The 27,313-nt window shown below is 46.0% G+C and overlaps 1 protein-coding gene and 1 long non-coding RNA gene across 2 annotated transcripts; both read right to left on the reverse strand.

Annotated features, from left to right (window-relative positions):
• Positions 1 to 5,168: 5,168 nt before the first annotated feature.
• On the reverse strand, positions 5,169 to 10,977 carry HEBP1 (heme binding protein 1). The gene is made up of 4 exons (XM_068668967.1): positions 10,815 to 10,977; positions 10,540 to 10,678; positions 9,028 to 9,208; positions 5,169 to 7,710 (listed from the first exon to the last, which is right to left on the reverse strand). Exons 1-4 carry the CDS (start codon positions 10,890 to 10,892, stop codon positions 7,539 to 7,541), a joined length of 570 nt encoding a protein of 189 aa, XP_068525068.1. The 5' UTR covers positions 10,893 to 10,977; the 3' UTR covers positions 5,169 to 7,538.
• Positions 10,978 to 12,182: 1,205 nt separating this feature from the next.
• On the reverse strand, positions 12,183 to 22,011 carry LOC137849401 (uncharacterized). The gene is made up of 5 exons (XR_011091870.1): positions 21,662 to 22,011; positions 18,903 to 19,074; positions 16,432 to 16,561; positions 15,894 to 16,023; positions 12,183 to 13,945 (listed from the first exon to the last, which is right to left on the reverse strand). It is a non-coding gene; the product is annotated as an uncharacterized lncRNA (long non-coding RNA).
• Positions 22,012 to 27,313: the final 5,302 nt, after the last annotated feature.

Below are 27,313 nucleotides of genomic sequence, written 5' to 3' on the forward strand. Positions count from 1 at the left end.
TGTCTATAGCCATGGGAATAGACATCATTTTTAGCTCATCATAATTCTGGTGCTGGATTTGTTCCAGAAGAGTTTGTCATAACAGTAGGCTGTGCATTGGCTATTTATGATAAATGGATTTGTTGATTGCAGGATTTTGGAAAGCGATTGTGTTTGCCTCCACACCAGGGCTGTCTGGAGAGACCCCATTCCTCCCCGTTCCTGCATCTCCCAGTCTCAAGGAGACCCTCTGGTGGGTGGCAGCTGCCCACCTCCTTGGTGTGCCTGGTTGCATCTTGCAGCTTTCAGTAATTTGAAAGCAGCTTCTTCCACTTTTCCTTCAGGATTATTATTTTCAGATATTTCTTTCCAGGGAAAGGAAAAACATCCAGAGCATTTTCAAATGCTATTGACTTACCATCAGGAGCAGGAGTAACTTGGAAGGTGGAATAAAAATCCCTGTTTGTGTCTATGCAATTTTTGCAACGTTCTGTGCATTCTGGGCTTCCATTCAAAATAAACAAAATTTTAAAAGCCAAAACCTAAATCATATACAACAGAAAAAAAAATGATAAATATATATATATATAAAAAAAAAGCTTGTATTTTTCTCCTTTGTTGTTTTCCAGAGACAGCACCATTGCAATGCATATAAATGAACCCACACCTCTGGTTAAAAAACAACTCTGTGGAGAGCTGTCTTCAGCGAGATGACTCCCCAGGTTCAAGATCTGGGCTTCATTCCTGGATCCAGACAGATCTCAGACACAGCTCCTGTGCAACTGTTAAAAAGCTGAAACCACCTGCACCTAGAGAGGGCCACAAAGAGTGAAGTGGGAAACAGGGCACTGCCTAACCTGAAGTTAAGGTTTGGAGGTAGAGGATTACACACAGCCAGAGCAAAAAATACACCTGGGAGGAACACAACCACCCCTGGGTGCTCTATATGCTTGAAACCATAACTGCATTTTCCAGTTACATAGGCCTGCTTCCCCATTAACACCCCTAAATCCACCGGATGTCCTTCATCGTTTTGAAATCAGCTGGTTGGGTTCCCAGCTGCAGGGTGTTTCAGGCCAGGTTCCCAAGACACAGTATCTCATAAAACCATGGTTGCTGCTTTCCCCTCCCTGGGGCAGGAAGAGTACAACTCTCCACAAAGGCGTGTACCAAAGTCTTGCACAAAACAGATGGCAACACAGCAGGAGTGGAGTTGTTTTGGGGATTTCCAGGGAGATCTTTGTTCCCTGGAATGAAGGGAGGAGACTGGCCTATCCAAGGCAGGGTGTGCTGCACCCATCACAGCATAAACCCTATCTGGAGGGGGTAGGCACACAAGTTATGGGGCACCCGAAGAGCTACGTCCATCCAGCCCAGCCTCACACCACCTTTCCCCTGAGACAGCACAATCCTTGCTCTCCTACATCTTCACAGGATTTTTGCTCCTCCTGGGTTTCCCATGCACAGGTACCAGTGTGCAGGTAGTAGCAAGGTAATGGAGAATGAAAAATGTTGATTTACATGAACTCAATTACCCCATATAAACACCAGTGCAGTGCAATCCTAACTGCCATGCTCTTTTGAGTACCCTTGCTAAATAATACTACAGTTCATGGAAGACATTTCAATGAGCCAGCACATGATGATTTGGAAAGATGTTCCCTTGCAAAGATGACTCATAAAGAGAATTGAGAAACTCTGCAGTCAGTGATTAAACAGCTAGAAAGATCTGCCAGCAGAAATGTGTGTCCAAAATTGTCACGCCGTACACTACCTTTTATTTCAGTACTTCGCTTTGGGTAAAAGGTTTCATTTGTCTCATTTGTTTGAGTATGATGCATGTCAAATTTCAGATCCTCTCCTCTCGTACTAAGAGCAACATTTAATTCTGTTAGTCTTGTACTTCATCGGTCGTGTGGGAAGGTGACTGAACTCTTTGTCTAATAGCAGAAGACACTGCAATTGGTTCTTCAGACGCCAATTAAGAAAGGCCTTAAATTAAACATTAGGGATATTAAAAAAGAAAGAAAAAAAAAAAAAAAAAAGACTGGTGGCTTGGAAAGCTCTGGAAAAATACTCAAGAGAGAATAGTTGCCATGGCAATGTTTCTCTGTTTTCCCTTGGGATAACAGAAGTATGTACGGATGGCACCTCCCCACCGCGCACCTCACGCAGACCAAGCAACCCCCCGCAGTGCTCCAGGCACGGACGAGGCTCAAACCCACTGAGCTTCCAGGTTCAACACAGACAGGGTGGTACAGCTGCCCACGTAGAGTGGGACTGTGCTTTGGTGTCTCAACACGGGCAGCCCCGGTGTCAGGTCACACTGCCAGTGCCACACTGCACTCCCAACACCACCGTGACACCTGAGCCATGATGCAGCTCAGGGCGCTGCAGCACATGGCCAAGGAACTGCTTTTCTGTACCTCTCACTCTTGGGTCTTGATCACACAGAGTCAGTGGGGTTGGTGAGGGGTTTGCAGCCTAAGATGTCCAGCTGCATCAGCTCATAGGACCCTGAAGTAGAAGGGCCACTGCATTTTTAAGTCCAGACTGCGGGCCAGGCTGCAGGGGACGTAAAACAGGAGGCACTGGCCTGAATCACATGCTCGGTGCATGCCACTGAGTTGACCCACATGCATGAGAATCTAAGTCCTCAAGGATGCTGAAGTACTTAAATAACAGTGGTATCATTCAAGATGTTTCTGGGAGGCTCCACTTCCATTTGTACTTTTGAAAAATCACCACCTAAAATTCAGGTTCCTGAACTCAAATATCTGGATAGCATGAAAGATACACCTGAAGCTACCCCAGGACCTAGAGCCAGACTATCAGCCAGACTCTGCACTCAGCCTCCGAAGAGCGTGCCTCCTTCCAACCCATTCACTCCAGTTTCTCCCCATAGAAACTGAGGGGTGGACAGAAACGAGGGGTAGGGGAGCAGCATGCACCCAACTCTCACCTGGGTGTGGACTCAGACAAACGCTGTGCTAGAAATCAAGCAGCATTTGCACTGACCCATATTTTGCAGCGGCTCCCGCAGAAGACTAGGAAAAAGGCATGGCCAAAACCTGTCTTGTGCAACAAGAGAGAAAACTCAGAGAAAAGCAGAGAGATTATGAATGAGCTGACAAAACCAGCCTGCTGCTGGCATAGGCACCGAGCAGAGACGGAGCAGCTAGACTGGAAGTGTTTCATCCATTACTGTCAGAGAAGTCACTTTTATCACTGATCCTGCTCCCATAAATCAAGTTGCCAAGCAATTTTATAGAGACGTTATACATCCAAAGCTCCTTATGGTCCTGTTAAAAGAGATACATTTCTTTTTTAGCTCGGTGTGGCTGAAATGCTGTCAGAGAAGAGAGCCACTGCTCAGAGTGCTATTATAAAAGAGGTAGTATTGTAATTACAGCAAGAGGGATAATGCGAGCCAGGAGCCACCATCTTCTTCCCTTGTCCCGTTGCCTTTGGGCAGCCTCGCAAAGCTGAGAATTTGCTACCGCAAGCACAATAGCTGCTCATGCACCCTTTGCCATGGTGATTGATGAAAATGGAGGAATAATGATGTTACTTCTCCATTCATCATAAATCAACCGTCCCCTCAAAGTGGCTAGGGAATTGTAAGCCTGCCCAGATTTATATGGACAACTTAACCAATTAGCTCTTTTATCAAGGCTGTCGTCTTCTTAATGCAGTGTTAGATATATTTAGGCATGTGCCTACAAAAGAAAGTATCTCTTTCTGAAGCTAACAAAGCTCTGATCCTAGCAGACTTAAAGCCTTGGTCTGCAAATGTTTGCCCTGTGGCTGTGTTTGCACTGGCAAGTTCTGTGACAGCAGAAGCTGACTAATAGCTGCAAACATTGGGTCTGGAGGCCCCTACTTGTACATGACCTATATAGGTGAACAAATCCATGCAGTTATACACATACACACACAGACATGTTTATCGATATATATGTTTTGGAGGTTCAGGAGAGATTGAGCCTGCCCATGCACAGCTGTCCTGACCCGTGGCTGTCCCCACTGCCGTCACAGCACTGCTCCATGCCACGCAGGGCTCTGCTCACACACCTCACCCACACACCAGGCCCCCATTTACCACCCCTCGTTTGGGAGGGAGGGCAGGAGAGCACTCTTGAGCATGGGGCTGAGCGCTGGCACCACTGACAAGGAGAAGCATTACAGCTATCAGCTAATTATCAGCACCATCTCTACTGTTTATAGCAAGCTAAGATAACCCCCAGCCTGACCTCCCCTGCCTGCATACCCCCCCAGGAAGCAGCACCGGCTGCTGCAGGGTTGCCCCTGGCTGATAGTTGCAGGAGAAAGGCACAGGCAGAGTTGTGGCCCTCGCTGTGCTCACCTCCAGCACCAAGCAACCCACCATTGCACTGAAGCGCTGGAGCAAGCCTTCTGATTTCCCCCTCCCTGTACTCATACATCCATGTTGGTCTTGGGTCAAAAATCCAGAGCGTACCTCTGGCTTGGTTACACTCCTGGCCCCAGCAAAATGCGGTTACCAGACCACCCCTAACACCAACGGAGCATCCACCCAGTGATGGAGACATATCCAAAGGCTGGCTGGCCCTGCTGCCCAGAGCAGAGAGCCAACCTGCTGGAAACCCTCAGCCAGAGGATTTCTGCCCTTCCACATGCAAGGAGCTCCTTGCCAAAGGATGGAAGGATGCCACCAACAGTAAGCTTGCCCAAAATGTAACTGCACAAAAGCACAGGAAAAAGTCTATCTGGGTCTACTACACACAGAAACAAAATGCCCCGAGCCACACTGTGCTAGAGACCAGGGGAATATTTATAGACGGAGTATCAGTACAGAGTTGCATTGATCCTGTATTCTGCCTTAAGTTTCCTCTACTGTCCATCACTGAAAGCTGACTGGACTTTCATGTGACAGTATGTCTAACATTTCTGAATAGAAGTGCATATTGAAAAGCAGAGTCATGAATATTTGCCTGAACACTATGAACCCCAGCCCTGGGAACATAGAAGCGAAGACACAGTTTTCCTCAGGTGAGTTCTCAAAGTTTCTATATTAACACAAATAAATCAGTGAAAGCCTTTCGGTGGCTGAAACCAATGGAAAGAAAAAAAAAAAAAAAAAAAAAAAAAAGAGATTATTCCATCAGCTCCCACTTCATACAGTCAGATAATGCAAGGCCACACCAAGATACCCAACACAGAAATTTATTGGAAAAAGCTTTATGACTACATACAGATACTGTGACATGATTAGTAGCCCAAACTGGAAACCTAGAGTCTTCCAAATCAACAACTCCCACTGAGCTCACAAAGTCAATCATCAGCACAAAAATTGTAATTCACAGTATTATTATATTTATGTAAAACTCTAAAAATGCAGACAGAACACAGGCATCTTTGCTTGTATAGAAAAGGCAATTCAATCTGCATAAGCTTTTGATATCAGGAACACTGTTTGTTGAACTTTACCCTGTTTACTGCATGTAAAAGGCCAGGGGCAGGACTGCAGAGGCAGAGCCTACAGACCTGGCTACTCTCATACTGGGTAAGACATGCTTGCTCGCTGTTCAGAAGGTGTATGCATGTTACGAAAAAAAACCAGCTTCCTTCCATACTGTGCTGTTGAGATGCGTAGCTCTGTTCATACCAGGTTTATTACTGGTCTTCCTAACATCTGAGATTTCACAGGAGAAATTAAAAAAAAAAGTCAGGATTTTGATCATTGCAGTGCATTCATTGTCAGTACCCAGAAAGATTTGTATCCAGTCAGTCTATATCTGACTTCCAAAATCAACTCAGGAATGCATAAACTAAGCAGCAGTACATCCCTCCACTCCTTACCTGTGCAGGTAAAAATAATATGTGACATGAACAGGTCCCTTTTGCATTGGGGATGGCCTTAGAAGGGCCTTTGCTCCTTTAAGGAGCCTTCATAACCTGCCACATCTTTGATTTTCTTTTGATTTCTCTTACACTGTGCTGCAATCACTAAGAATGGTGAAAAGCTTTCCATTTGATATTTATTTTTTAAATTAAGTGCTCATCTGCTTTTTACCCATCCTGACTAACAGTTCTTGCACACAAGGAACTGAAACTCTGTCGTGAGGTCCACAGCAAAGTTCCTATATGGCTCAGCAAAAGAGAAAAGAAAAAAAAAATCAGAACTTCAGGTTTTCTCCTGTTACTGCTAAGATTTGTTCTCAAAAAGAAGGCACAGGTCAAAGAGCTCAACTGGTCAGAACCCAGGGCTCCATCAGAACAATCTTTCAGCTCTAGGAGGAAAATGGCTTTTGGAAAGCACCTGAACTTTGAGGCACTTTAGCATCAGAGGAGTGCATCTCTTTCAGTGGAGTTAAGGAATTATACAAGTACCCACTGTATCACAGTGTGTGCGAGTGTGTCCCCATTGTAGGCATTTTGCTTCCTGCCTGGCAGGGAGCTGACAGCTAAAATGCTGGTTTGATGCCTGCCAATTAAACACTGACAGTGTTCCTAAAACAAGACCCACCCTTACTATTGTACTTGAAGTTTCAGAAAGGCTACTTATTATTTGGTGTAAATCCCAGTTTTCAAGAACCTGACTGTCCTCTTTCTTTAAAGACAGCTGCTCAGAGAAGCCTTTCTGAAACTCACAACATTTAAGGAGAGGTTTTATAAAGATCTGCACCCACAGGAGTTCCACTAGATGCTCACCATTCTTCAGATGCACCCTTAGATTGCAAATAATAGGTACCCACTTTTTTCACAGTTTCCATTTTTCTAATTCAAATAGATTACCATCTGCATTTCAAATTTGGTCCTTGTGTAGGCTAGTTTTAAAGCAAAATTACACACAAGTAATAGGAAGGTGATGAAATGGTCTTGGGGTCTCTGTGTCACATTGTCTAGCTGCTGGTTGAGATCAGGACAAAACAGAACCCAAAATGTCCCACTTTAAACAGAAGGGAGAGCTGAAAACAGTATTTTCCCTCAAGTAACTTTTCTTGGTCAGATGACAGAAATGTTGCTTTCCTGCACACACTGGAAAATGTAAAGGATGCCTATTTTCACTGCATTGTTTTGGTAGCAATGTTCATGTCCCTTTACACCGCCTTTCAAATGGCACAGATAAAAGCAGAATCTTACAGCTGCAGCAAGCTCAAGAAGATAAAAAAGTCCCTGTATGCACTCTCGTCATGTTCCCCTGCCTGCCTCAGGTAAGACTAATAGTCTGCCAGCACTTGGACGTGACTCCTGTCAGGCACCAGTCTTGGTAATTAAGTACTTCAGCTGTCTCAGCATTGAGCTCTGGGAGCACGAGGGAGATAAAAGCAAGCTGCTGAGAGATCATGAGAGTCCATGTGGTTGAGGACTTAGTCTCGAAGGAAGGAGCACGATCATCAGGGGGGGTATGCAGTGTTCTTCTAAAATGGTTAGTCCTTAAAAGGGCAATGCACAGGTATGGAGGGAGGGGATTTGGTTTTTCTGCCTCTGTCAAATTGTTAATTTATTTTGAAGAGAAGAGGGACATGGTATGGGGAGGCTATTAGTGCAAGGCAGTACCAACAGGATCCAGATGCTCACTCTTTCACAAACCAGACCTCATTGCGTCGTCCATAAGGCTTCATTGGGGGGTCGTAACCATTGCAGAAGTAGAAATCCTTGCGGTACGTAGCTTCGCTTCCCAGCGCAGACTTCAGCTTGGCAGCATAGTTCACATAGTCCACCTCTTTGGCATAGCCACCAAACTGCCTGCAAAGAAGCCAAACATGGAGAAGTGCTGAGCAGCACTGGAATAGCACAGCACGAAAGAGAAGGAGAACAATGCACAGCTAGAATATATTTAGCCTCTCGTTTTGATCCAGGTCCCGCCAGCATGCACTTGCGCAGGCACCGTTCTTTGAGAACCAGCACACTGCGTCTGCAACAGATCAATAGTCTCAAAGGTCACACAGCCAGGGTACTGACAGCCACTGACAGACCCCAAACGGACCCATGTATATCAGTCATCAGAATGGCCCTGCCCTTTGAATGAATGCCATATCAGAGGAACAGCTCCCCAGAGAGCAAGGTTATCTCCAAGTCTGCTCAGCCCGCAGTCCTTCCACCAATGCTGTCAACAGCCATGTTCACTGGGGTGTGAACAACCGACTGCTGGAAGCAAGATCATGAAGGCAAGCCAAACTCTAGCTAGCCCAAAGAAAAAGGGAGGCGGGGAACAGAAACATTAGCAATTACAGCCCACAATGCTATTTTAAAGGGGTGGGCTGGAATTGGTCTGTTTTATGTTTATCTCCCACAAACAGAAACTGTTTCCACATCAGCCTGCACCTAGCAGCCCTGCTTTAGGGCCAAGGTTTGAGACAAAACAGCCTGTTGCTGCAGAAGCAGCCCACACCCACTGCAAAGGCCAGGCAGCAGTCACAGGCATGGGAGGAACCAGCAGCCCAGGACAGTTCAGTCAGCCAAAATAGCTCAAGCAAAGAGGCAGGGGAACATCCAAGGGGTTAAAAATGGGGTAAAGAGTTTATCGCTGCTGTGATGCTGGCTTGAGTCCAGCTTAAGTCAGTCAATAGCCAAAGCCATTCAAAGGTGATTTGAAGCAATGCAATGGCCACTTGTCTCCATGATGGGTTCTGACATTTGGGCTTCAGCTGACTCCTATAATTTGATGTGAACCACACCAAGGGACATCCTTGATGACTAAGAACCATCTTGATCCCAGAAAATGGGGAAAACAATGGTTTTCAGAGATTAGGAATGACTCAGTACCTTCATATTCACCCTCCCTGGCTCTTCACCTCCTCAGGTGAAACAAAGAGCCTTTCAGGGCTAACCCCTGCACTTGTTTTACCAGTTAAAAAAAATTAATATTCCAAATCTGTGCACCATGAATCATGACAAGAAATGACATAAAGCACCTGCCTTCACAGTCTAGAAAGATCCCACCATCTCCTACCACACACACACCCTGTCCTTCACGTCACCAAATAAAAAACACCACTGTCCTTCAGAGCACCCCAGAGACCTGAGCACATGGGACTGGGAATCCCAGGATGTATTCCTTACGTGGAATAAATGGTCAAGGCTTGTCTCTCTTCAATCTTAATGCTTTCATCGCTAGGACAAGGAGGACTGGCTTGAAACTGGTTTGGGATTCTCAGATAGACCTTCACTTTTTGCTGTAAGGATCCATCTTCAGCAGGAAAGGCAGTGATGGAGACTGGAGCAGTCATGCCCATTCCAACCCCTGAAAGAGACACACACAAATTACTACAGAAGCCTACGTTCTCAGGAACTCAAAGCGTTAACAGGGGATTCATAAACGCTAATTTTGCTTTAGGAAGGCTCCTCACCATGATCTCCTTGCACAGTCAGTTGAGAGAGTGGGGTACTCTGAGGCATGCAGAACAGCCTTCAGGCTTTTGCTTGAGCCAAACCTCTCTTCATACTGACTACACAGGGAGCCTGGGAAGTAAGGGCCCCAGGTGATTTTCTGGATGTTTTTTTCATGATTGGTTTTGTTTTTGTGGCTCTCAACTATATAGCTCATGCCACACTCTCTTCTGACAAATCACCTCTAATACAACAGGACCTACAGTTCTTGTGCAGTGGCACATTTATATATGAGTATTTAAATTCAGGAGTATTTAAATCATTATCATCTATACTTAGTATTGGCTGTAGCCAATACTGGGTGATAGAAGCTTTCTCCCAAACCCTTCCAAATGCTTCCACAGGTCCTACGAGTTCCAGTGCCCCAAAACTCAGAGCTTGTCTGGCTTTCAACAGGACTGTCCATACTGTCCCCAAGTCCGGGAACAGCACACCTCTTTTCTGCTCATTACTTCCCAGAGGTACATGGCATGCAAGAACATTTTTCTTCCCTGTCATTTCAGCAGTAATGAACCTATAGCTTTCTGTTGGGGACATGCCTTCACTGTAATCAGCAAGGAGTTCTTGATATGCACACAATGGACTGAAATCATGACATCTTTCTCACTTATTTGTACACTTTGATACCATACCCGTCTCAGTGCCATGCTGCAGAAGGTACCCTTCTACAGCAGCAGTGATCACCTTTCTGAAACTGTAGGGCTGTAAATGCCCTTTTCTTCTCTATCCACCTCCTATTCCCATGTAGACTATATAACTCCCTCTACCACATGTCTGAGAAGGGTATGAGATGCCTCAGATCTACTCCGTGGTCTTCTTAGCCTGTTACGGATGATTATTGATGCACATACTTTAGTAAGTTGAGAACTAGAGGCAATCACCTGGAAGCACCATTATAAAACACTGCGAAGTACCATTAAAAAGCACGCTCATTGTTCATTATCCTTTCATGAATAAAAATAACCGGGCTACAAAATAAAAATTCAAGGTCATGAAAGTTATTTCCCTGCCTACAAGGGCAGGCTTTCCGGGCGTGATCACAGAACCGGAGCGCCCCAGTTACCCCGGATTTCATCAGCTACCGTGCACCCCGAGAGCCGTGACAGCTCCACGTGTGCCTGTCCCTGCACTATCCCGGCTGCAAGGCGGCACATTCCTGCTTGAGCACGCCGCCCGGCCTCTCACCCTTGTCGTTGCTTCCTCCGACGTACTTGAGGAGCTTCAGCACCCCTTCCTTCGAAGCCTCGTCGAAGGGCTTGCCCTCCACCTCCACGGCGGCGAACTGCCCGCCTTCGCACTCCCTCTCCTCGTAGCTGAGCTGCTCCTGAGGGAAGGCGCAGGGTCAGGAGCCGGGGAGGAGGAAAAGGAAGGCGAAGGGGCAGGAGGCGGGGGGCAGCCTCCCTCCGCGCTGCCTCCCCTCCCGTGGGACCCCCGCGCCACCCAGCCGGGCCGCCCCCTACCTTCTCCCCCCTCCTCAGCACGCGGTGGGGCCATGTCTCCACCGTGCTCAGCAGGGAGTTCTTGATCATGCCCAGCATGTCGCCCACACCGCCCGCTCCCCTCGCCGTGCCCCGCAGCGCAGCGCAGCACGGCCGGCAGGGAGCGGCCGCGGACCGCGGCGGGGCGGAGCGGGACGGGGCGGGGAGAGGAGGGGAAACGCTCGGGGAAAGGGGTTAAACGGGGCCCAGGGGCTGCCAGAAGCGTGGGGGAGTACGTGGACAGGCTGGGGGGGAGGGCTCAGCTCTCCCGGAGCTGCGAAAACTCTGCGTTTGTTGTAATTTTTGTTGTCAGTTTTTGCTTTCTGACACCCGGCTCGAGCTACGCGGGTGAAGCCCACCGCGGTGGCCCGTGGGGTGCTGAAGGACAGGAGCCGGGCGGAGGGGGGCTGGTGAGGAGCCCCCGGGGTTTTGCTAAGGACCCAAAAAAAAAAGAATGTGACAGAAGAGATGTTAAGGCACTTCCCCCTTGATAGGGACCCTCCTGCGATGACAAAGCGGTCGGTGACCAGCCAAGCCCGGTGGCTGTGCTCAGACCGGCGCTGACAGGGTGGCATGGATGCAGCTCTAGTCACCTATTAACCATTGTAATTTGTTTTGTTTGCTGTTACGCAAGAAGCTGTGGTTGTAACAGACGTTGTGTGCTGCAGGTTGTTGGTTCTCTTTTGGAACGAGTGGTGACTATCTCTGCTGGGCTGAGTTTTGCCAAAAATACCTATTTGTGCCTATCAGTGGAGGAAAACATGGACTGGGTCAGACCGGAGGGGCCCATCGTGCCCAGTCTTCTGTCTGTGACAGAGGGTGCTGGTGGACATTTGGGTAAAAAGGCAAAGCCCGCGGTGGCCAGGCCTGGCCTCCCACCTCCAGCCATCTGTGGCTGAGAGACTTCCCTGGGCCAGACATCTTATCGTCCCATTTCAGGTAGTCCTTGGTGGATTTTATACAACTTTATACAACTTCAGGTTGCCTGGTGAGATGCTCATGTCTGAAATGTGAGCAGGTAATGAAAGCTGACGTCTATGTTGTATTTTTTCCTCCAGAAAGGCCAAGATGCCCACTAGTCCCTACAGCCCCAGGCGAGGTGTGCAGAGCAGCTCATGCAGGGAGCAGCAGTGGTGCAGGCGTACAGCTGGTGCTCCAGCACTGCCTTGTAGCTCTGAACGCAGGGCAGCAAGGAGGAGGTTGATGGGGCCTTTCTCTCCTGTTACTCACTGTCATTTAGGAAAATATATTCTAGAATCAAAATACATGTAGTCTACATCTCCTTAGAAATTATGATGAAAGTTTTGCCAAAGGTATGACTGTATTTAAAAAACAAAACAAAACAAAACAAAACAAAAAAACAACAGCCTTTTTACATATTTTTTCCCTTTTCTAGCTAAACAGTGTTTCAGATTCCTAAGCAAAAACCAAGGAAATACTTACCAAATTAGGGTTTTGTTATTTTCTGAAAACCCGAATTCAGAATTTACACCCAGGAAATATTTACCAGATTGTTTCATATATTCCTCATACTCCCCCACTCAACTCCTAGATCCCAGCCACAATGCTCACTGAGTTAATTCTTGTGGTTCATTTTGAAAGATTTAATATGAAGTTAGGTTCTCCCCTTCCCTCTTAAAGTTAAATGTCACTGAACTTCTTTCCATATACTCAGGCCTTGGGAATCCTTAAATCCTTACTATGACTGAAGACTGCAAAAGAACTCGTATGCCAGCCTTAGCCACAACCATTTAGGCATAATTCATTCTTTATTTTATTCTCATAAATTGCTTCATTCAGATCTTTAAAAATAGTTTATTTTCTCTGACTCTTTTATCTATGTTTCAAAAGATTTCAGGTATGCAGTTGAGTACAGTGCTGGGTAAGAATCTCTTTAGAGACCTGAAGAACAAGCACACTCTATCCTCCATTCAGTGCATAATGACTGGAGGTCTGTGTCTGCATGTGGAGAAGATAATCCATGAATTAGACACCAAATTACCAGTCGGACACCAATTGAATTACCTGTGATTTTGGAAACTAAACCGTCTCCTAAGCTATTTTGGAAAATTCTTCTAGACATCTATTTATGCTATTAGGTATCTAAATAGTTTTGGAAAAACATCCTGTTTTCCAAGGGTCTTGGCTGAAGTCACTGTGATGTCTTTCACAGTGTTGGAAGTTCTGGACATCTCTGTTGAATAACAAGGGTTTCAGTGCCCACTTCCAGGTAGCTAAAAGAAAGCTCTCTGTAGAATGAAGGTGTTGAAATTTGGTCCCTAGAATCTGATACATCTTCACTCTCGAAACACTATGCACAGACCAAGTTTATCCAACCCTACCCACTCTCTGAACACATGAACTGGGCATTCTTTGCACTGGTGAAGAATAGGTTAAGGCCATATTTTAAAACACAGCTTCCTCTCCCCCTCCCCACCCAGCTGGAAGTACAAAGCACTGATCTATCTTCCTGCATTCATATGGCATTCAGCACTTTTGAAGATTGAATTCCCCAGCTGTTTCTGACAGAGTGCTGTGAAAATAGGACAGAGAAATTCAACTGATCTTTATAGAAACAGCTTACTCTGGTAAGCAGAAAGAATGACTGCATAGCCTAAAGGTATTCACACTGAAGTAGACTGAGCTTCTCAACTCATTTTGCATGGGACACAAAACTGCCTTCATTGAAGAACAGGGTCAGATTTGACCTACCAACATAGGTTTGAAAGGGAGCGACAAAATGCATAAGTTCTGGTTTCTTCAGTAAAGCCTTCTTGTATGTGCTTTGCTTTATTCTGTCTAGCAGCATTGTACCAGGAAAGGCTTAAGCAGGTGAAAAAAAAAATAAAAAAAAAATACAGAGATTTCCTTTTTTTTCTCTGGTAGAAAATTAACTCCTCTGAAGTCTCCTGCGAGCATACAACCTTCTCCTGTGCATTGGGAGTCTCCGCAGCTGAGTATTTCCACGCCTTTGGCTCTGCAGAGCATTAAGTCGGATGGGGAGGACAGCTTTGTTGATGACATTGAGACGTTCATTGAGTTCTTCCAGCCTTTTCCTTATCGACTGGACTTCCCTCACAAGATTGTCTACAGCCGCAGACACGGGACGGAGACTACAGAAGAGTAACACAGAAGAATAACTCAGTTTGGGGGCTGATCCTGAGCATGCTAAATAAATTAACAGGCTACCAGGCCTTGTGTTGCCTGGGGAAGGAGACAGGTAGCTGAAAGAGCTGGAAGCAGTCGGCTAAAAGATGCTTACAAAACACTCATGTAAGACACCCCTTTCTGAGCCCATCAGAAAACTATGAACTACAGGACCAGTGTGTGCAACACGCTCTTTCCATTTCTGCCGGAGCACAGCTGGCTCGGTGCAGGTTGACAGCTGATTTATGAGCTCCCATAAGCACTTCACAGCCCTGCTGCTTTCAGGGAGGAGATGAAAACCATCCTGCTTTGCTGGAACCAGTGGGGCTAAGCAGCCAAGAGCAGCAATGTGCAGGAAATCCTGTGGGGACTTCCCGATGAATGGCAGGCTGCTGGCTGCCACAGTGCAGATGGGATTGCAGAGCCCCCTCACCAGTTTCTGCAGGCTGTGCCTCTCCCCAAGCTGAGGAGGGGACAGCTGGGTTTTTCAACAGGATTTAGCAGGGTGAGGGCTTCACTGATGCACTGGCATGCCTGGGAGTAGCCCTGGCCCTTCCTTTGGAAGGCTTTCTCTCAGTCTCCCTTTGGGTCTTAACAAGCTCTGACCATCATTCCAATCTCATGTGATATTAATAAGTATTAATCAGACTTACTGTTAACCAGGAACAGAAATGGAGGCTGGGCCACTGATTCCCACAGGCTACTGCCAATCCTCAGCACTTAAAGTGGACCAGCCTGTGTCCTTACCAGCAAGCACTCACTTCACAGCACTATGTGGGAAAAGTGACTGAATAGTCTCATTACCTCTCCCTGCACAACAGTTAAGGAGTCAAAGAAAGATCTCAAAAGTCCTTAGATCTCTCTAAGTTAGGTCTTTCCAAATATATGACTTAATGTCTGCCCTGAAAATCTTAGGTGCTGGTAAATTTCTGCACTGGGGGTATGAAAGTTGCAATCATTTCTGTGCTAATAGCATCCCCCATGCAGGTGGGGAGAAATCTACTTGATGACAAAGACCAGCATATAATCTATGTACCATATCCTCCTTAAACCCTAATTTGATAATGTGTGACCTTCTCATTAGTGTCATTTTATGCTTCTAGCCTTTCCTTTTCATCTGTCTCAATGCACAGCAGTTGTGGAGAGATTGTTTTGCGTGGTGGTTTGTTTTGTTTGGTTCGGTTTGGTTTGGTTTGGTTTTGTGGTGTTTTTTTTTTTTTTTTTTTTTGTGCATGTGTGGTTGGTTTTTTGTTTCTTCTTGTTGTTGTTGTTGTTGTTGTTTTTCTAAAGAGAAATCTGAGCTGTGGAAGAGAACCATTTGCTTTAGGAACAACTCTGGTTTAACAGATAGTAGTTTCTTGTAGTTCCTGTGTTCCCTTCTTCTCTCTATCTTCCTCTGTCTTTTCCACTCTGTTTTTGGAAATGTCAGATTAAAGTAACATTTGAGTGTGTTCAATAGGAAATATTTCCTGTATTGCTAAGGGGGAAATGTGAGGAGATGGACTACAGAATAGCTTCCACTGCTTAGGTGTTACAGAGACTGAAATCAAAATATCACAGGCCAGCTCAGCTTCTTCTCCCTACCCTGCGGCCAAATCCATGTGTGGATTTGTAACACAATTCATCTTTTCCAGTCTGTTCTCACACTTCACAGAAATGAAGTGTTGAGGACAGCCTAAGTTTTCTTCAGGGTAATTCTTACAATACAATCATGGCAATTGGCAATCTTTCCCAATAAATAGTGAGCAGTATATTCAATTTCCTAGGGTGCTCAGAGCTGCTAGCACAACAGATACCAAGAGTGGGATTCAGCTCCCTGCAGTTGACCAATCTGAAAGCTAAAGAAGATGAATCCTGCTTAAGGCAGGACACCCGGGGCAGGACTGAATCACACCTCCAGATAAAGGGAATTACCTGGAGATCTCCGGCAGTAAAGCGTTTGGGTTGTTCAGCAGGGTGTGTTTCATTTGCCAGAAGATGCTGTTTCCCCATTTCTCAAGTGTTTGAGTAATGCTGTTAACGCCTTCTATGTTGACCTTGTCAGCTAGGTTAGCAGGACATCCATGAAAGCGAGGAAAATAAATTTGACAGAACAAGAAAACATGAGCCAGTAGTCTTAGTTTAATTCCCTTCCTCTTCACCTCAGATGGGTTGCAATGAAAATATTCATTGCCAAATACCAAATATAAGGATGATCTAAATTAAAAAGCAGATAACTCTCCCTCGCTATGTAATTCTCTGCCTCCTGCTGCCCAAGTTTTCTGCTGTCACTGAATGCCCCAGCTGATTATTTCTAAAATCATTTTTCTCTCCAAAATCTCAGTAGCTACCCAGGAATCAAGAAAGACAACTCATGAGAGAGCAGCGTGTGTCCCACTCCAAGGGGAAATAGGCAAATCTTCAGCCCTGAGTTAGCTAATGCCTCCCAGGTTGACCCAGCACCACTTCTTACCGCCGTCTCTGTAGTCCCATTTCTGATACTGGTCCTCCTGGGATTTACAGCATGGTAAGAAGATGAAGAAGAGGAAAAGAGGAATAGTCACCATAATGGTGGTTCGTAGGGCCTTGGACTTCCCTTTGCTCTGTGGAGACAGAAAATCTTGCTAACTGCTTTATTTCTCTTTCCCCTCTTCCTCTGTCTGCCATCTGTCACCCCAGCACCACCTTTCTCTCTGATGATGTATTTCTTTAAAATGTTTTAAAAGTTGCTCAGCTGAGCTTTTACAGAAGCACAGGGGCTTTTCTTTTTCACAAGTACAAAGTATCTTACCTTTTTTTCAAGCCATTGAGTGGTACCAGAGATGCTTCCTCAACTGACAGCAGCTAGGAAGGCCACTGGGACAGGCTGCCCAGAGAGGCTGTGGAGTCTCCTTCTTTGGAGATATTCAAACTCACCTGGGGGGATCATGTGTAACATGGTCTAGGTGACCCTGCTTGAGCAGGGGGGTTGGAAAAGATGGTCTCTGGAGGTCCCTTCCAACTTCAGCCACCCTGTAATTATGTGATTGTGTGAAAGTAGCTTTGCTTCATGTGTAGCCATGCTGGGATAGCACCTTTTAGCTATGAATGTTTTGTGAGTGTCAGGAGAAGGCACTAAGAGGTACAAAAACAGCTGCATCCCCACTTTGCAGTTAGGGAAAACAAGGTAAAAAGTAGTGAAGCAATTCATCAAGGATTTAATAGAAGCAAGAATAGGAAATTGTTCTCTTTGACGTGATCCACAACCCAGCTGCCTAACTGAGATGTCACCCAGTGATGGGCCTCAAAGGAAAAAAAAAAAAAAAAAGCAACAAAGCAAACAAACAAACATTATAAATAAATAAATAAATGAATCAATAAATAAAAACACAAAGCCATGTGCTGTCTCGCCCATTAGCGGGGTGTGCTCCTCCTGAGCAAATCTGTAGAGTAGGCAAGGCAGGTAGATAAACTGATGTAACTGATGTGAGTGTTTACCTAAGATCCTCATTTTTTTTCAAGTTTACCGTCATTTCCAAGCCAACAGAAGCCAGTCCTAACCTACAGGCCCTCCTGGACAAGTACTCCTCTGAATGTAGGAGGATAGATTAGTCTCTCCAGAGTTTACTCATGCTAATTTTTTATTCTGTCTTAATTAAGTAGTCCTTCAGTGTTGAACCGGTTATTTTTATGTCATGGACAGCTGTTGTGGCAGAAACTGGCTGGAAATATCAATTATGCACATATTGCACACAACAAATGAAAAATATGCATTGCCAAGTTCATGAGTTCTAGTGATGATTTTTCAGTCATCCATAGACACAGTGATTGAGGGGCTCATGTGAGAAGTAGGCACATTGAGAAAACCCAAATTATTCCCCTGTTCATGTGCATGCATCAGAAGTCTAAGACCTCACTGCAAAATACAAGAATGTTAAATTGCTTTTTTAGTATCATATAATCCTCATCTCCTAACCATCTGGGGAGAATTCAGCCACCTCGAAACCTACTAGGAGCTGTACCAGATAAAGCAGAACATAAATAAATCATTTTACTTTGTGCTGTTCTTACATTTAATTACTAGTGTATTTTAATTGAAATTGCATTTATTTTTCTGTATATTTAAAATAGCAGTATGAATATAGCCATACTGATGGAAAATGTCATGCTACTTTAAAAATATTACTTTCCACCTGTCAGGATGTATTTTGTATTCTTCTAATTGCAGTGTTCATTTAAAGGAAAAAAATAAATTACCTCCTTCCTATCTCTCACATGCACACACCTCTTCTTCCCCCCCCTAACTCACCCAGCGCTGCCAGAATGCAGATCTCTAAGAAAGCTTGATGATATCACCAAGGCACATAATGAAACGGTCTCTACAGACACTCTTGAAACTATAACCATTGACACCAAAACTCCTCTGCCTCTCTGTCTTTCCAGATAAATATTCCTTGGATTATTTTTTTTGTTTGTTTGATGGCGATGCACTGCACATGCCTTTTCAATCTTCCTTGGTGGGAAAGGACTTCCCACACGCCAATGTCTCTAATTGAAAATGATTTTAAAATGCTGCCGACATCAAGGAGGCAGTGTGGCTTTCCAGCTCATTTTAAAACATCCTGAAGAGATTTTCCATTCCTTACCCTTTCCACGTACCACTTGTTTCAATACCCCAGGGCAGGGATATTTTGATCTTTATTTTTTATATTAAAAGAAGATTTGTGATAAGTTCCACCTGCATCTGGTACTGAAAATCCACCCTACTTGACCTCAAACATTTTAAAGCATCATGCGTTCAAATGGATCACAAGACACACATGGTCTGTTTGCAAGGTCCCTCATGGACCAATTTCTTTGTATCTTTGCTCCCTGCATTCCTGAACGCCTGTTGTAATTTATTGTCATTATAAACATCAGGTTGTAATCATCTTTGAAAAGGGTTCCCATTTCTCAGATACTTACACAGAAATCAAGCAGTCCTCCTTCTCTTAGGTGGAATTGTAGAAAGCAACTGGATCTTTACTAACAAGGTTTCTAGCAGAAAAAGTCTGTAGGGTCATCTGTAACAGGAACCAGATGCCTAGCCCATGGAAATTATGTCTTCAGATCTGTTGCAGTATTGCACTGGAAAACACTGTCAGGGTAGAAAGCAGATTCACAAACAGGGAAAACACACACATCTTTAGATGAAGCTCTTTTCTAAGTCCAGAGAATAACAATGATATAGTAGCTTTGTTATTGCTACTACTAATTACAATAATATGGCATGCTCTCTGTCAGAAAATTGCATCATGTTCTGCCCTTGGAGCAGGGTAGGCGCAGTGATTCACTGCCTTCATCTGAAAGCAATGAAGACAGACGTACTCGTGTCATTATTACCCAATATTTTTTTCTTCTTCTGGCCTCTCAGTTCCTCACTGACATGATAAAAGAGCTCCGCGAGCTCAGTACCCTAAGCACAGCACAGCCAGGATCAGCAGTTGTACTATCCAAGCCTGAATCTCTGCCCCAAAGCAAAGGCATGCTGCCAGAATTTGAGCTCCCGTCCTTGTGTCCCTCTGCCATTCACCCTTTCTGTTTCTGGCTGCTCCAGTACACTCCATTTCCAGTACCTATCCCTCCCTGCACAGAGCAGGGCAGGGAACACGACAGAGCACTGATTTCACTGGTACCTGCTCCAGATTTCAGCACCCATAGGGAAAGCAGGTGATGACTTGAGTTCCCCACTGCCCACGGCTTGTGTTGGCTGCTAGGGTATCAGGGAATTTTCTAGGTTACGCTCTCCTGGTGCCAGACACAGCTTCGTTTCAGAGAGGAGTACATGCTGTCTCTGCTGCAGACGTGAGATGTTGCATTGTGATTCAGAGCTTGCCTGCCTGTGTACAGCAAAGATTGAAACCTCTGCCTGCACTTCTAACAGCGCCGAGCACATAACACTCTCCTGATGCCATGTGTGAGCATCCCAGAGTATCAGCTCAAGCCCATGCTTGCTTCAAGGTGAGGATTTTGTTGGTTAGAGGTAGCAGTCACTGTAGTGATACCTAAAATGAAGGATTTTTTTTTGTTGCAATATTGGACTGCAAGTGAATTAGCTTTGTGGTTTGCATTTGAGACCCTTTCTACTCTCCTAATTTTCCCAAGTTCCTTTCAAGCCACTTTAAAACTAAAGCTGACGAGTGATATTGGGTTTGATGTTATTTGCAGAGGAATAAAATATACTTTTAAATGAATCAGAGAGTTTGATGTCAGGTAAATCATAAATGCATAAAATATAACTTGCACCCCAATGGTAATGGACATTTAAACAACAAAGTAAGCTTAAGGCTCTCAATTTTGTAAAGTATCTCAATATATAATAAAGATATTTTGCAGGCTGTTCGAATTTCTCTATTTTCATATGAAACACTTCAAGGATATTTTAAGGTTATGTTACTTACACATACACAACTAAAATTTTATGTTTTATGTATAAAGTCAAGGAAGTTTTATGTTATAAATGAAAGAGTCTCACATAAAAATAAATAGAAAAAAATTAGTAGCTGCGCAATTTCTCAGTTAATGCCAGTTCTCCCAGAGCTCCCGGGCTGGGATCCTGAAAAGACTCTGAGCTGTGTAGAGGAGAAGGCTGCCAAGCCTGCGAGTCCAGAACAAAGAATGTGCAAGCCCCACTTGCGAAGCGGATGGCATTTGTTAGCTCTCTCAGCAAAAGAACAGGGTAATATAAACATTAGCATATGGTTGTAGGATTATGTAATGGTGGAAAGATCATGAAAAATGTCAAAAGCGATTTAAAAAATGGAGCCTGCAGTATTAACCCAGCCATGCTGGTACAGCTGGAATATCACCTGTTTCAAAAGTCCAAAAAGTTCAAAAGCTAATAATCCCTTGTAATGTATTATTCCCCTTTTCATATGCATGTGGGTTAAATGCTGCACACACACATGCACACACACCTTTGGTTACACGGCAGTAACAATATCTTGACTTCTGCAAACGTGAGGACATACTTGGGTTGACACCAGAGTAGTAGTAGTACTTTTGCATATAATTAAGAGTTAAATTGTTCATTTTCTACCTGCATGTTCTGCGAAAGCAAAGTGCACCCAACTCCCTCAAACAGCCTGTCCATCCTGCTAAGCACAGGGGTCTCAGAGACAGCCCCAGTGACTGGCAGTCAGGGTGATGCTTTGCCAGCAAGCAGGCATCCCGATGCTGAAAAACAAAGTCATCCAGGTGCATAGCACACATCCACTGAAAATCATAGCATCAGTAAATGTTTGGAGGAGGTAATGTATACCTTCTGCCTCTTCTCCAGGTGTACGTGCTTTTTCAGGTTATGTCTTATCTCCACCTCTCTCCCAGCTAGAGCTCAGTTCTCCCTCTTAAGAAGTTTCCTCTCTCTTCCTGGACAGGTGTACACAGACCTGGCACTCTACATGTCTGTCTGTCTGTCTGTCTGTCTCTAAGGATCTATTCACTCTTCCTTTCTCCCTCCTTCCTTCACTTTGGACACTATTCTTCAGAAATGTAGGTAGCAAGCCACCAGCCTCCAAGTCTATGCCACTCTGCACATGTTCCCTCCTCTCCTGGCCCTTCTTACAGGTGCCTTTAGAGTTCCTCAACCCAACAGGCTCTGCCCTAGGTGCCTGGATGTGTCTCATCCAGAGGAAGAAGGCAAGCATTCCTGGGAAAGAAGTCAGAGAAGAGCATACAAGCTTTACCTGCACTCTTGAGGACAGTCCTTCTGTGTTGATGCTTCCAAATCTCTGCCTCCTTGCTCCTCTTCTCCTCACCACCCCCTCTGCATTTCAGCTTGCAATGAGTGACGTGTCCCTCGTCATTTCCCTGCTCTCCGCATTTCCACAGCCTTTCCTTGGAGCCTCCTCCAGCTGCACCTCTCCTACCCCTCCCTCCCACTCCTGCAAGCTGGCCATCTCCCCCACACATGGCAGCCTCATGGGAAGGGAAGCCTCAACGATGGAGCCCCTTCTGAAAGCAGCCTTGCCCGTGAGGACGCCCGTATCTCTTTGCCCCCGGTTCCTTCTGGGCAGCACTCAACCTCCCCGGCACAGCTGTCTGACTTCTCTGACTAGTCACAGTTTCCACTATGCACTGCTCCTCTCTGGCTGCTTGAACCCTCCAGCCATCCAGCCATGAATTTGCTCACCACGTTGTTCCTGCCTTTTAACAAACATGCCAATTAATTCCCTGCTGATTAGTTCATTCCCGATGCTCTCTGCCAAATCTATTTCTGGTGGAATAAACAAGGAGGGATGAATCGGCGGCAGGGTTATTATATTTTTCCCTGCTCCCCCTCTCCCAGGTCTGTGCCTGCCAAAACAAACAGGCTCAGGTCTGGTCAGTGCTTGATAAAAAGACTCCCAAAGAAATAAATGCAAGGTGTTAAAGGGATGATTTTTGTGGAGCAGGAGGTGGGACCCCAAGTCTGGTCCTGTCTGTGTCAGACAGAAATTTTGCAGTGGTTCGAGGATGTGCAGCCACCACGGCAGTGGCCCTGAGCAGCACAATTGCAGCGCACCCAGGCTCATGACTGGACCTACCAAGGCACTGCTTGCAAGTGCCTTGGCCAAATCCGCATTCTTCCTGATATTACTTCTCCAGTATCAGCTGGCTGCAACACCCTCTCTGCTTCCTGATCAGTCTATTCTTATTTAACTCTGTTTTCCGCGGCCAAAACGTCTGCACTCGGTAGTGAGAAAAAAAAGATCCTTTTCCATGGGGCAAAGGACCATCCAGCTGCTCAGAATAAAAGCTGACAGCCAAAAATGAAGGAGCAAGAGGCTGTGTGTAAGTGTTACGGAGAGGCAGATCCCCAGCTGGAAGGGACTTGGCAATGCAGGTTTACCCAAGGTGAGGAGCCGATCAGCAGGAAAGCCTAGTGGCATCCTTCTGAGCACAGCCCATCAACATTGCTCACTACTAGCATTTAGCCAGCCATTTAATTCCAATCACAGCAGAGCTCCAGCCAGGACCACAGAAAGGGATATCTACATCTCTGACACCAGACAAGGACAGCTCAGACCGCTTCTGCCCACCCCCAGTCCCTCTGGCTCTGTTGCAAGGCAATTTCTGCCTGGTTTACAGAGCCTTGCCACTGAAGCAGCGGGACGCTCATTTGCAGAGTTATAAAACACCAGTTTTCTAAAGCAGCCCACAATCTGAAGGCTTAGCATAGACCAGCCTCAGGAGGAACTGGAAAGCTATTTTGTCAGGGCTCAAACAAGCAAATAAAATGTCCAGGCAACGAGAAAATAACCCAAACAATCATCTGTCTCCAGCTGTTCCCTGTTTAGCACAGGGCAAACACAGTCCGGTCATGCTGCTGTTGTAGCTCCTTGAGAAGAGGAAATGAATTGCTGTGGGACAGGGTGGGATGGGGACACTGGATGCATGCAAGAAGCCCTCCAGGGTGTCCACAAGGACAGCAGGGCCCAGCTGAGCTCTAAATGACCCTGGTGGGAAACCCACACAGTCACATCAGGGCACCCTGAAACACGCCAAACCCAGCCTGTGCTGGGAAAGGGTGACAATGTCCTCCATGATGTTCTGGTCTCATGCTAGCAGCAGCTCTTGGGGTTTGTGGAGGGAAGGAGAACCCAAGGGAGCTCCAGCACTTCCCTTCTCTTCTGCCTGCCCTGTACCTTCCACATTTCCAGTGATGTGAAAGAGGAGTGCTGCCCAGCCCACCAGCACCCATGTGCCATCACTGCAATGAGCTAAGCAGAGATCAGAAATGTTGTTAATACAACCAAGCAACAAGAAACACTTCCCCATTTTTTTTTAATTTTTTTTTGGCACATCTCTATGACTGTGTTGTAAGCAACCGCAGGGCGTTTAATTTGATCTCCTCTCTGAGGACTGCCACTTTCAGTTGTTTTTCTAAACACAAGCAGCCTCAGTCTGAAGCTTGCTTATGACATACAAATGGGCTGCTGCACGTCTGTCTGGGGGTCTCTCAGGCCACAGAAGAGCTCCAAGACAGTTAAATCCCTCTGGCAAGAGCAACACCTGCAGAAACATTTGTGTTTTTCTGCTTTGTCCCTGGTCCAGCCTGCAGCCTTTAGGCAGGTGCAGATTCAGCAAGCTGAAGGCAAAAGGGGCTCAGATCCCTCCTTCCTGCGGTCTGACAGCCACAGCAAGCTCCCGCATCAGTGCTCTGGGCATGGGCACCTGCAGCAGCGCTCAGACCTCCCATGCCAAGGCCAGGTGTTTGCACAGGGAGTCCTGGCTCTCAGAGGATGCCTCAAAGACCAACGGGGGCCACAGGTCTGGCTCTGCAAGCCTGCAAAGCACTTCAGAGCATGGATTAAACAGGTGTTATCTAGCCAGGCTGGTTAGAAGGAAGAAGGTGACTCCCAAGGGTGCCTCAAGATGTTTCACATCAGAAACACCCAGCATTTCTGGCCCCACGGCCGCACACAGGCACACCACACAGCCGTGGGGCTCCACAAATTAGACATCTGCAGAGCTGCAGCTATCTTTTGGCCTCTTGTTTATGCTGAGGAGGATTCAGGGCTGGAACTGGTTTAAATGCCTGGGCTCATTGAAAAATCTGTGCACATCTGCACTGCTTAAACTTGCCTGAAATACTCTTGCTGTAGGTACCAGAAAAAGTGGAGTGTTTTGCACCTGCTAGGAATGTTATTGCCACTTTTCCTGTTTCTTGCTTTTATTATTTCTTCCTGTTAGCTTTCACTGCTTGATTGCATTTTATTTTGTTGTTTGAACAAGCATTTCCTATCTATTGCAGTGTCTGCTCCCATGTGAGTTCTCCATCCTGGAGAGACTCAGCCAGGCACAAGAGGAACAAGGATGGTGCTCCCAGCCCTGCCCACATAGCCAAGGCCAGCCCTGCAAATGAGACGGGCAGGATGAGAAGAACCGTAAAAGCATTAGCTTAGGGCACATAGGAGTGCAAAGATACTGGGTATTTCTTTCCTCTGGACAGCTGAGAACAGCTGCTCCAGCTGCGGTGTGCACCTCCCAGCTGGTTCTCCGTACAAGTGAGCCAGGCCTCCATCACAGCACAGCATCCTGGCCACCACAGCTGACTGGAGCAGTGAAGAAACATCCTTCCTTAAGTCTTCCCTTCTCACCATTTCTTCCACAGTTTCTTCTCACAGGTTCTTAACACTTCCTTAGGCGGGGAGGGTGCCACCATGAAGCCAAAGGCAGCTGTGAGTCTCTGTCCCCTTCAGCTGCTGACCACACGTTTGATAGCCCCGAAATGGCTGCAGCAGGGACGGGGACTTTTCAGTGGCCGGCCATGTAGGCTGTGCGTGGCTCCCTGCTTTGGGTGGAGAGGGCTCAGCAGGATCCCTGAGGCAGGCTATGGCAAGTCTGTCCATGTCAGACACCCATGCTGTGTGCTGCAGGCTGGAGCTGTGGGACAGCTGGCTGCCAGGCACCCCCTGGAGTAGACATGAAACGATGGGCCATATGGCAGCCATAGTGCCTATCAGACCTTGCAACACAGAGAGGCGGAAAGTGATGAAGGCCTGTACCTGGCTGGAGAGCAGCAGATGAAACCTGTGTCGTATCCATTGCTCCAGCACAGCCAGAGAAGCCCACAGATACAAAACCAGATAGGACATCCTGGTGCCTATGAGACGGAGGTGCAGCACAGAGCTATTATGGTTGTTGTAACCTCCCAAGCCACAAGAGTGCCTGCTGCCTTCCTGGCAATGAACTAATTTCCTAAAACAGCACTAAGTACCTAGGGCTGCCAATGACCCCTCTTCTCCACACATGGGAACCTGCATGATTGTTCTGTAGGGTCAACAGACCAGGGGTGAGCTCAGCAAGGGCTCTCCCAACATCACATTCCCTGCCCCACCTGCCTCCACACCTATCCTGCAAGAAAGAGTCGGGCCTAGCAGAGCAGCAGGAAGACTGCCATTGCTGCAAAGATCTCACAGAAGCTGCATGTGGCACTATCACTTTTCAGTGGGCAAGATCAAAAGGCCAGGCATCAGCTGCAAAGACGGAAGAAAATCAGTCTGATTCAGACCCATGCTGAAGGCAGGTGATGTTGGAAATAGAAGGCAGGATCAGCAGGGACACACCGGGCAAGCATCTGGCAACTCCTACAGAGGAAAATAGGCAGCACTTACCACTGTACAGAAAGGACAGCACTTCTCACTTGTGGGACATTCAGTGTAGGTTGGTCCAGTGGCTAAAGGTGAAGAGAACTGAATACAAGGACCTCAAGGCAGGAGGGGGATGATACATGGCCAATCACAAGAAGAAATAAAGGAGGAGAAAAAAAAAATAATATAGCTGCAACCTGGATGCAGGGTTAGAATGCATTATCTGGGACTGCTGCACAATGCAGCTGCCCACACACGTCATTTTTCTGTTGCTGTTCAAGGACATCACCCTTCTCTGTTCACATAGACTGACAGTGAAAAGGTAATGCAAATGGTGATACTAAAAAGTCTTCCTACGTGTGTGTCACACCATTTTTGAGTCAACTGCAAAGTATCCTGCACTGGTCATCTTAAGCTTGGATATTGCTACAAATTGTGTAGTCAGATGAATAATGCAACTTCAACACACCAGCATTTCAAAGGAGATGGGTCAGGTCAGAAATCAGGCATCCAGCAGGGCACAGATAGTTTACCTCAGGCAGGGAGAACCTAAGCAGGACAACAAGTGCCAGTCTAGACAGAGAAGGCTTGCACAAGTGTAATGCTGATGAGGGGCTTGCAGCTGCACATTTCCAAGCTTTTTGGCTTGTAATGTTTTTCTAAAAGACAAAAAGCATTGCAAGCCAAAGCTCTCAGACTTCTATGCTTATGTCCCAATATCCCATTTTTCAGCATTTGGCTTCTTCAAACAGCTTTGAAAAAAATAAATAACAATTCATGTAAAAGCAACATTCACATAAATGAATGATTTATTTGCAACTTCAGTTTTATTTTCACAGCTTTTTGATTGATATTAGTGCACTTGACAGGTCCAATTTATATGCAAATCAGCTAACATTCACAGTGTAAAGAAGAAAAACTTCATTTTTCATGCTTTGGATATCATTAAACTCTCTGAACACTTTGCTCAGCCAGATGTTCCTCAAATGCATCAGATTTTGCTGCAGATCACTTGCCCTTGCTATCCATTAGGCTCACAGAGATCTCAGGGGTTGGGGAAAGAGACATTTTTGTGGGTATGCATGAATTTAAGAGTGGGTTATGCTGTACCACAAACACACGAGCACTGTAAACTACAGGCTCTTGCAGTGTATGTGTGTGTGCCTGATGTGAGAAGACCACAAATGAGGACAACAGATTTTCCAGTTCCCAGTTCTGGCTGTTTTCTGTTGCAACCTAGCTCCCAAGTCTAATTGGTGCCAG

This window comes from Anas acuta, chromosome 1 (assembly GCF_963932015.1).
Source record: "Anas acuta chromosome 1, bAnaAcu1.1, whole genome shotgun sequence".
Classification (NCBI taxonomy): Eukaryota; Metazoa; Chordata; class Aves; order Anseriformes; family Anatidae; genus Anas; species Anas acuta.

Bases quoted from the DNA above. Each gene is read 5' to 3' on its own strand.
- HEBP1 (XM_068668967.1), bottom strand. From the start codon at position 10,892: ATGCTGGGCATGATCAAGAACTCCCTGCTGAGCACGGTGGAGACATGG. The intron at 10,679-10,814 runs GTAGGGGGCGGC...GCCTTCCCTCAG, and splicing joins TGCTGAGGAGGGGGGAGAAG to GAGCAGCTCAGCTACGAGGA. The intron at 9,209-10,539 runs GTGAGAGGCCGG...TGTCTCTTTCAG, and splicing joins CGGAGGAAGCAACGACAAGG to GGGTTGGAATGGGCATGACT.